Consider the following 9035-nt stretch of genomic DNA (forward strand, 5'->3'; position numbering starts at 1 on the left):
CGTTCAACACAGAGAATGCCGAGTCCTGCCCTTGGGTCACAACAACCTCCTCCCACAATGTTACATACAGGCTTGGGAAAGCTGCCTGGACAAAAAGGACCTGGGGGTGCTGGGGGACAGCTGGCTGACCGTGAGCCAGCAGTGAGCCCAGGTGGTCAAGAAGGCCAGCAGCATCCCAGTGTGTGTCGAAAAAGTGTGGCCAGCAGGACCAGGGCAGTGATTGTCTTCCTGTACTCGTCACTGCCAAGGCCACACCTCAAGCGCTGTGTTCCGTTTTGAGCCACTCACTACAGGGAAGGCACTGAGGTGCTGGAGCGTGCCCGAAGACGGGCAGTGAAGCTGGTGAATGGTCTCGAGCACAAGTCTGATGGGGAGCAGCTGAGGGAGCTGGCGGTGTTTAGCCTGCAGAAGAGGAGGCTGAGGGGGGACCTTCAGACTCTCTACAGCTACCTGAAAGGAGGCTGCAGGCCGGTGGGGGTTGGTTTGGTCTCTTCTCCCAGGTAACAAGCAATAGGACAAGAGGAAATGGCCTCAAGGTATGCCAGGGGAGGTTTAGATTGGATGTTAGGAAAAATGTCCTCACTGACTGGTTGGTCAAGCATTGGAACAGGCTGCACAGGGAGGTGGTGGAAACACCATCCCTGGAGGTGTTTAAAAACCCACCTAGATGTAGTGCTTAGGGCCATGCTTGAGTGATGGACTTGGCAGACCATCAAGTTAATGGTTAGACTTGGTGATCTCAAAGGTCTTTTCCTGGCGGGCATGCCGGGGCGTCTGAGCAAGGGGCTCTGGGATACACCGGAGGTCAAAGAGGGGCCTGGAGGCACCCCGAGAGCACGCAGGTGCCCACGGCTGAACCAGCCCCATGCCCCTCCCAGGGGGCTCCGGGCCCCTCCCTCCCGGGCCAGTGGGTCACAGTGAGGTCTTTGTGACCTCACCTGGTGACACCACACTGCAGTGCCTGTACTCACCACGGCCGTGGCCCCAGCCCACAGTTTCCATCAGGACAGCGACGGGACAGGGCAGGAGCACGGAGCGGGCGAGGAGACCCCGAGCACAGCCCACGTCTCTCCCTGCTGCACCCAGCAGCCCCACGGCGCCCAAGCGTCTCGCCAAAGCTTCCCTTTTCCCCACACCTACCCCTTTCCTCTGTCCTGCAGGATGATGAGGAGATCCCCCAGATTCCCCATTGTAGCCTGGGAGAAGGATGGGGCTCCCCAGGAGAGCAGGTCTCCACCAGAGCCCCACGAGGTGTGCATGGTCCAGCCACTGGTGACTGGTGAGTGAGGGGCCCTCTCGGTCTGGGCAGGGCTGAGGCCAGCGAGCGCCCCATGCTCAATGCCATGATAATCTTTCCGTGGCACACTGGCAGCAGGGGTCCCATGGCTCGGGGACACGATGCTGCCTGGGTGACAGGGCTGCTCAGCGCTGGAAGTGGCCCCAGCACAGCCTGTCCCAAGGAGGGAGAGAGCAGAGGGGGGGACCCAGCTCCTGGCCTGGGGCACAGGCAGCCAGAGGCAGCGGTGCTGTGGGATGGGGACCTCTCCTGCCCGTCTGCAAGCCAGTTCCTCAGCCCTGGGCACCGGGGCTTTCCCTACCGCACCGTGCCCCAGCATCACAGCCCATTTGCCAGGCACCCTCCAGCCCTGACACACACGGGATGACTGGGCCAGGGGTGTGGGCACGGGCTGGACGCAGGGCACATCTTCCTCTGCTCTCCTGCCACCCGGAGCCTCTCTACAGCCCTCCCTGCTCTCCTCCTTTATTAGGTGCCAGCTGGTTGCCTGTGTACACACAGGAGAAGCAGAATGTGGACTTCATCCAAGCCTTTGCCAACAGCCCAGAAAAGGTAACCACGGCCCTTCTGAATGTGGCTGTGCCAGCCTCGGCAGACAGGGGCTCTGCTGCCGGGCTGGGCAGAGCTGCTTCTGCCAGCTCTCCTGCACCCCCAGTGCTGTGGTGCTGCTGTCCCTGTGTCCCCCCTCTCACACTCCCCGTTTGTCTCTCTGTCCCCCCACTGCCAGGAGGAGGGCCAGAAGATGAAGTTTCTTGAGAGCATCTGCAGCCTGTGCAGAACCGCCAGGCGCCATGGCTTGTCACAGGGCCTGGATATCTTCTGCCACGGATACGAGCTGGCAGAGAAGGTCAAGGTGAGGGGACACCCGGTGGCTCTAGGGAAGGGGGCAAGGACCCCCGGCACTGGCACCCTGTGAGGACAATGCTTGGCCACAGCAAGGGGCTGGTGGTGCTGGGTGCTGGCAGCTGCCAGGTCCCATCTCGGTTGTGCTCTGTAGGAGCTGGTGGAACAAGAGCCCAGGGACCAGCTGCGCACAGCAGTGCGGCAACTCGCCATGCTTGCCATCGCCGAATTGAGGTACCTACCCATCCCTGCTGGGGACCCCTTCCTCAGAGGCCTGTGTGCACCCACGCGAGGCCTCGAGGCGCTGCTCGCAGCATCGGTGTCCAACTGGCCCCTCTCTCTCTTTGCAGCTCAGTGCAGACGGTGCTGGAGGGCAAAGAGAAAAGCAGTCTACATGCCTGCTGCTTGAGTGTCTTGGGGCTTCCTCCAGCAGAGGAAATGGAGGGACTGGACACTTCCCTCTACTTCAGGGTACGTGCTGGGTACTTCAGGGACCTGCAGGAGCGCCCAGTCCCTCTGGGCTGCTCCCTGATAACCCTGTGCTGCCATACAACCAGAGATCTGAGGCAGGGCAGGCTCTCGCTTTTGCTTTCCCACCCTCGTCCCTTTGTGCCCTTCCCGTGGGCCTGGCCCCATCCAATGCCGCAGGTCGCTCTGTCCGCAGCACACTGTCTGCCCCTGGGTCTCTCCCGGAAACTGCGAGGCCGTGTGGGACTCCTGCCGCGGCTCTGGAAGTTCAGATCAGTCTCCTGGGGGTGGAGGAACAGTAGAATCACTGCCACAACTCTTTGTCCTCTCTGCAGACCCTGAATGCCATGGACACCATGCTGGAGACAATGGTGCTCAGCTCTCCTGCCTCCAGAGTCAGCAAGGAGAACTTGCAGAGTATCTTTCAGGTCTGGCATGGGCCAAGAGTGGGCTTCACAGGGGCCATTCCTCACCCTGGAGGGAAGGGGGTGCTCACTCCTGAGTGGGTGGTCCCCACACCAGCGCCATGCAGAGAGACAGCATGGCAGGGAGGGTGCGCACCTGCCTTGGGTAACTGGGGGCTACCCACCAGGCTCTTCTGCAGCACAGCGGCTGCAGTGGGTGGCATCTGCCTTCCTGCCTGGCCACAAGGCAGGCTCGGGGCATTTGTCCAAAGCCTGTGAAGGACCCTAGGGGCAGGAACGCCACTACAGGCTTTGCCCCAGATCAGAGGAAGCATTGATGGACTGTGCAAGTCCAGCCCTGGAGCTGAGCAGCGCCGCTTCTGCTGGAGCGCCTCTGCCCCCAAGGCACACCAGCAGCTTTTCTCTTCCAAGGTGCTGTTGGCTTTCACCAGCTCTGAGAGACCAGCTGTGCGTGAGAGGACTGTGGGCAGGATTAGGATGCTGAGCCATTTGCTGGCCAGCTATTCCTCACTGGAGGTATGGAAGGACCAGGTACTCTCCAGCCAGGCCACCTCCCATTCCCTGCGCGCCGGCACAGCTGGCAGCTTTGAGGCGCCTGCAAGGCAAGCCTGGGCACAGGTCTGGGTGCTCTGCCAGCCTCTGTGCTGAAGTGGGGGTCTTGGTGCCTCGGTTTCCCATGGGCTTCTCTCCCCAGCCCCCTCTTTGCCAGGAGCCAGCTTTGCCCCCAGTCCTGTGTTGGACGGGACTGCCCAAGGAACATGGTGGGAGCCCAGGCCTGGCAGCTCTCCCTGTGCGGGGCTGCCACCCAGCTAGCTGCTTTGGGAGCTGCGGCCAGCATGGTCCTGCAAAGCTCTGGCACACCTGGGTCCAGCCCTGGCCACGCTCTTGGGGCCGGGGCTCTGGCCCCAGGCGCCTGCCCTCAGCCCTTCTGCTCTTCTGCCTCCCTCACCCAGGCTGCTCAAAATGAGGACAGACGTGCCTCCTGCAGAGAGATCCTCATCCCAGTCCTCGGGCAGCTGCTTGGACGTCTCCTCCTGCTCATGTCATCTGGGGAAGAAAAGACCAGCCGTGTGGCTTTGGATGCTCTTTTCTCCCTTTTCCTATTCACCCGCCAGCAAAAAGGTAAGAGAAGCAGTGGTGGGCTGCCTCCCCCGCCCCTGCACAACGACATCAATCGAGCCGTCTGCTTGTCTTCCTGCGCGTTGTGGCGGGCCCTTCCTGTGCTTGCTGGAGGCACCACCATGTCACCAGCACCGCCTCTCCCCTGCTCCTGACCCACGCTGTGTCCCACACAGCTGATCGTCCCGTGGAGCTGAGCTGCTCCTTCGCTCAGGAGGCAGCCCCACTCCTCATCCCCTCTCCCTTGAAGAGCTTGTACCACCGTCCCACAGCACTCCATCCATGCGAGCCATACCCCACGTCACTGTTATTCCAACCACAGTTTAACTGTGGGACTGCATGCAGAGCTCTAGGTCCTTGGAGTTGACCAGGCCAGGAGCATTGGCATAAATACACGGGAGGCAGGTCACCCTTTCATTTACATCTCTCTCCACCACCTCCTCCTTTCACTGTGGGTCATCACCTCCCTTCTCAGCCATTCCTAGATCAAAGCTCTTCTCAGGAGCTGGTAAGCTTGCTGGCAAAGCAGCTGGGTCTCACGCACTCTCCTGTGTTTGCCCTGCTCTTTAGGCACGACACTGTCAGAGGAGAATGCACAGCTGCCAGCGGCTTGGGAAGCTGAGACCACCTCCTTGTGCTGTTCACCCACCACCAGAGACTTTGCCATGGTAAGGAGCTGCCCCCTTGCCTTGCCTGTGGCATCAGCAGGGCTCTCGTGTGAGAAGGCATCCAAAATCAGCGGGGCTGGCGTGGCCTCCCTGTCGCTGCTCTCAGCAGGGTTTCTGCTGTCCCCAAGCAGGGACAACGCGAGGGCTGCACTCCAGTGCCCAAGCAGCATTTTCCGCCTGGCCAACAGCAGGCCCCTGTTCTCTGTAGGGCCAGCACACTGTGCCCCAGAGCCCAAGCCTCCTCCCTCACCCTGGGGGCCCTCTCTTCTCATCCTCCCCCATGCAGTGACTGCAGCCTCTGCTACCAGCACTGCTGTGCATCTCTCACCAGGGCTGCTCGCACTGTCCAGCTTAGCAGCACCATCAGGGCACTCAACGTGACATTCTTCACTCCCTTCCTTCCTGCCATAGGCCTTTGCAAAATACCTTCAACCATCTGAGAGGACAGACATCGTCCTCACAGTCATTGATGCCCTGAGAGAATTAAATGCCAAGAAAAAGCCGCTGGGCAGCAGTGTGATGGACGTGGTCATGGCAGACCCTCACGTCTGGCTGACAGATGTAAGTGGCCTGTGGCTGGATGACCCTGTCCTTCAGCCCTGGCAGGCCTTGTTCCTCCCTCCATCCCTGCCTCCGGCCCAAAGCCAGGTGTCTCAGGCACCTGAAGCCACCTTAAAGCAGGAGAGGGACGGCAAGGGCAGCTGGGGCAATGGCTGCCCTCCAGTGGCAGCACCACCCTCACTTGTGTCCCCTCCAGGTGCCAAAGATCATGAGCTGCATCTATGAAAACTGGGAATACGTGACCATGGAGTCAGGCCAGCGTAGCATGGAGTCACTGCTGCTCCTGATGGCTAACCAGTGCCCTGGGGACGCTGTCACCACGCTGCTGAAGATCGCTCCACGAGGAGACAGGTACCGGCCCTGACAGCCAGGAGGGCTTGCTCCTAGTGGTGAGAGGGACCCGGAGACTCTCTGGCTGCCAGACCCAAGGAGTACCGCAGGACACCCCCGAGGAGCGGGGCTTTTCCCCCGTCCCAGCACCCATTCCAGCCCTGGTGGGCTGGCCGCGTTCCCAGCACCAAAGCCAGCCCAGAGCCTCGCCACCACCCTCTGTCCCACCCCATGGGGAGCACAGCACCTCAGCCCTCTCCTGCCTGCCCAGGGAGGAGGGTCTGCGTTACGCGGGGCTGGCCCAGGCCACAGTGCTGGGGATGGGGTCGCCCTGCTGACAGAGCGCTCTGGCTTGCAGCACTGCCCTGGCACTGTGGGAGGTGATGCTCTCCACGGCCCAGACCTTGGAGAAGGTTCTGAAGGAGCTGTTCATCAAACTCCAGGACCGGCAAAACAGGCTCTTCTACACATACCAGGAGGACACCTGTTTCGTTCGCTTGGCTGTGAGTTACCAGAAGAAGCCCCAGTGCTCTTGTCCTCAGCTGCTGATGGGAACAGCTGCGCGGTGTGGGGAGTCATGCTGGCTCTTCTGGTCACTCACCGCTGGCTTTCTTTCAGCTGCTGACCTGCACTGATTTGGAGGATGAGGAATTCTCTCCAATGTACAAAGTCTTGAGGTTTCTGAGGAATCCAAGCCCAGCAATGCTCTCATTGGTGCTCAGGAGCCTCATGACGCTGTCAGAGAGAGCTGAGATGGTGAGCAGGGCATCATCAAAGGGAGCCATATTGGCAGCCAGGGGCTGGGGCAGCAGATAAGCTGATGGATTGGCCTTGGCTGGGAGTCAGGAGGTTGGGTGACTGCTCCAAAGGCCCTCCTGGCCATGGTGGGGCCTGGTGGCTGCCTGGGGAGCTTTCCGGGCGTAGTCCTTTTCAGGAAACAGAAACTCTGTCTTTCATGCAGGCAAGAAAAATGGAGGTCTTCATGCCAGACATGATGAAGGTCCTGGAGGACGGCAACACAGATATCAAGATGAAGTCCCTGGTGGTCTCGCGAAACGTCATAGGTCACCTGAAGAAGACAAAGGCCAGCCCCATCGCTGTCCAGCTGATGGAGAAGCTCCTGCCCCTCTTTGCTGCGGTAAGGCTGATGGGGGAGCCCAAGCCTCGTGGCCAGGTGCTGGTCGGGGACAGCTACCTACAAGGACGCAAGTCCTACTCTGCTTCTCTCTACCAGGGCTTCAGCGAGCTGAGAGAGCTCTCCATCAGCCTCTTCAGAGACCTAATGAAGACTGTGGTGAGGAAGAATGAGAGGCAGATGAAGACAAAAGTGGAAATGGGCTTGCTCCCTCTCATCTTTCACACGAGCGACCAAATCCACAGCGTGGCCAAGGTACAGATTCCAAAGCTAAGCAGTGATGTAGGGATGAAAACCTGAGATGTTTGGGCCAGGGTACCTCCCAGCTTCCTAAGGGCAGGATGACCCCAGGAAGAAAGGAAAAGGCAGGGAGATGCCAGGTCTCCTTCCCCAGGCCGTGGTGCCATCTCCCAGTTTCTGCTGTTCTGCAGGCCGCCAGGGAAGCCCTCCTCGCTGCAGCAGAGCTCCTCAAGTGGAAAAAGCTCAAACACCTGCTGCAGAGCCATCAGACATGGAGGATTGCAGAGTGCTTGGTGAGGACAACCCCTGGACGAGGGCTGCCCCACGGGTCTGCCCTGTGCGCTCTGCAGCTGTGCCTCACCTGCCCTGCTGCAGCCCGCAGCCCACAGCCTGGAGCTGCATCCTTGTTCCCTGTCCTCGAGAAGAGAGCCCCAAGGGCTCTTCTCCACACCCCTCTCCCCGCACCCAGCGGGAGGGAGGGCTCTGGGCAGCGGCGGGGGCTGGCAGGCGGGACTGCTCCGGCCAGCTGGGGAGGCTGTGTGACACCCCGTACCCTTGTGCTCTCTCCAGCTACAGCGGGACAGGCGCAGGACCGAACAGTACTTGAATCAGAGCCTGCCATACCTGGAGGTTGATCAGGCCACCTTGCGAGCAACGGCCGTCAGGTTCATCGGTGAGCCACAGCCCCCAGGGTCCCGCTTTTGGCAGCCCAGCCCCAGTCCCGCCGCTGCACCGGCAGCAAGGAGCAGCCCTGTGGCTGCCAGAGCCTCGGCTGCCCCGTGCAGGGCCTTGGCCTCTCTCTCCCACCCTTGACCATGCAGGTGGGCTCGGGGGCTGCCTTGCTCAGTCCCACCCGCCTCAGCTACTGCTCTTCCCTGGGGTCAGCCTGGTGAGGGGGAGGAGGGCGTGCAGCCCAGCCAGCTGAGCTGGGGGCTGTGCTGCTGGGAGCACGCTGGGGAGTGGGGGGTCTGATGAAGCTCTGTCCCTAGGGCTTGCTGGGCAGCTCCTGAGGGACCAAAGGGAGGAGAAGCTGGCTGAGATCTGCAGCAGTAAGTAGGGAGCATGGGCTGGAGGGGATGCCCGGTGGTTTTCGCAGACACGGCAGTTCATCTCTGCTCTGTTTCTTTCCATCACAGCCCTTCAGGCCTTGGAGGAAGACAATGAACCCTCCATCTGCTCCCTGGCAGCTCAGACCACCTCCATCCTGAGCACTCCAAGGGTGCGGCAAACATCACGATGCACCCTGCGATCACTGTGCTGCTGGTGCTGCTAAGCCAGGCAGAGGTGCAGCTCTTCTCCAGAGAATGGCTGCAATTCAATAAAGCTGGAAGAAGAAGCCTGAACCCAGGGTGTCTTTCCCATGTGGAACTGACAGGCAGCGAGGAGAGGGCATGGGATGGGTGGTCCCAGCTCTGACCTCCCTGTAGTTCTCCGGGCACCCCAGCGACACCACAGTATCTGCTTTTACTGCACTGCCACGTCCCTGCACCATGATGCACTCAGGAAGGTTTCCATGCAGAGTACAGAGGTGCTAAGGGGGCCAGAGGGACCCTGCAGGGCTCCCTGAGGGACTGTGGGACAAACAGAGTGCCTGGGTCACCATGACTGCCTCGGGAGGGCTCCCAAGGTCTGGCTAGTCGAGCAACAGAAGGCTCTGGGGCATTACAGACACCTATGGAGGAGTGCCGCGGGGACTCGAGTGGAATGGTCAAGTCTAGGGACCAGGCCCCCAGTCCAGCGGGCTTTCTTTGAGTGCTTGAGGCTCTGCAGAGGGGTCTGGGGTGCAAGGAAGGGCTCAGGATCTGGGTGGACTAGCGCGAGCCTGAGACAGCTCCAGGGCAAAGACAGCTCCAGCGCACCCTGGGGCAGAGGGTGCCCAGGGCCAGGTGGCCTCCACAGCCATCAGGGACCTGGCAAGAGGCATTGTGATGCGTGGGGGGAGGGAGCGT

The 9035-nt window shown here is 60.8% G+C and overlaps 1 protein-coding gene and 1 long non-coding RNA gene across 2 annotated transcripts; both read left to right on the forward strand.

The window, feature by feature from the left end:
- The first annotated feature begins 1022 nt into the window (after positions 1-1022).
- On the forward strand, positions 1023-7146 carry LOC121082257 (maestro heat-like repeat family member 5). Its single transcript, XM_040581608.1, has 15 exons — positions 1023-1279; positions 1770-1849; positions 2025-2150; positions 2295-2374; positions 2491-2611; positions 2944-3036; positions 3445-3549; positions 3987-4155; positions 4723-4820; positions 5232-5381; positions 5578-5732; positions 6070-6214; positions 6330-6467; positions 6673-6849; positions 6946-7146. Exons 1-15 carry the CDS (start codon positions 1162-1164, stop codon positions 7144-7146), a joined length of 1956 nt encoding a protein of 651 aa, XP_040437542.1. The 5' UTR covers positions 1023-1161.
- Positions 7147-7278: 132 nt separating this feature from the next.
- On the forward strand, positions 7279-8360 carry LOC121082262. The gene is made up of 4 exons (XR_005825955.1): positions 7279-7379; positions 7657-7759; positions 8076-8135; positions 8223-8360. It is a non-coding gene; the product is annotated as an uncharacterized LOC121082262 (long non-coding RNA).
- Positions 8361-9035: the final 675 nt, after the last annotated feature.

The sequence above is a fragment of the Falco naumanni genome, unplaced genomic scaffold (genome assembly GCF_017639655.2).
Source record: "Falco naumanni isolate bFalNau1 unplaced genomic scaffold, bFalNau1.pat scaffold_49_arrow_pat_ctg1, whole genome shotgun sequence".
In the NCBI taxonomy this organism is placed as follows: domain Eukaryota; kingdom Metazoa; phylum Chordata; class Aves; order Falconiformes; family Falconidae; genus Falco; species Falco naumanni.

Coding starts and splice junctions, on each gene's coding strand:
- LOC121082257 (XM_040581608.1), top strand. CDS start 1,162: ATGATGAGGAGATCCCCCAGATTCCCCATTGTAGCCTGGGAGAAGGAT. Junction 2,375..2,490: donor CTTGCCATCGCCGAATTGAG/GTACCTACCCAT, acceptor CTCTCTTTGCAG/CTCAGTGCAGACGGTGCTGG. Junction 2,612..2,943: donor ACACTTCCCTCTACTTCAGG/GTACGTGCTGGG, acceptor TCCTCTCTGCAG/ACCCTGAATGCCATGGACAC.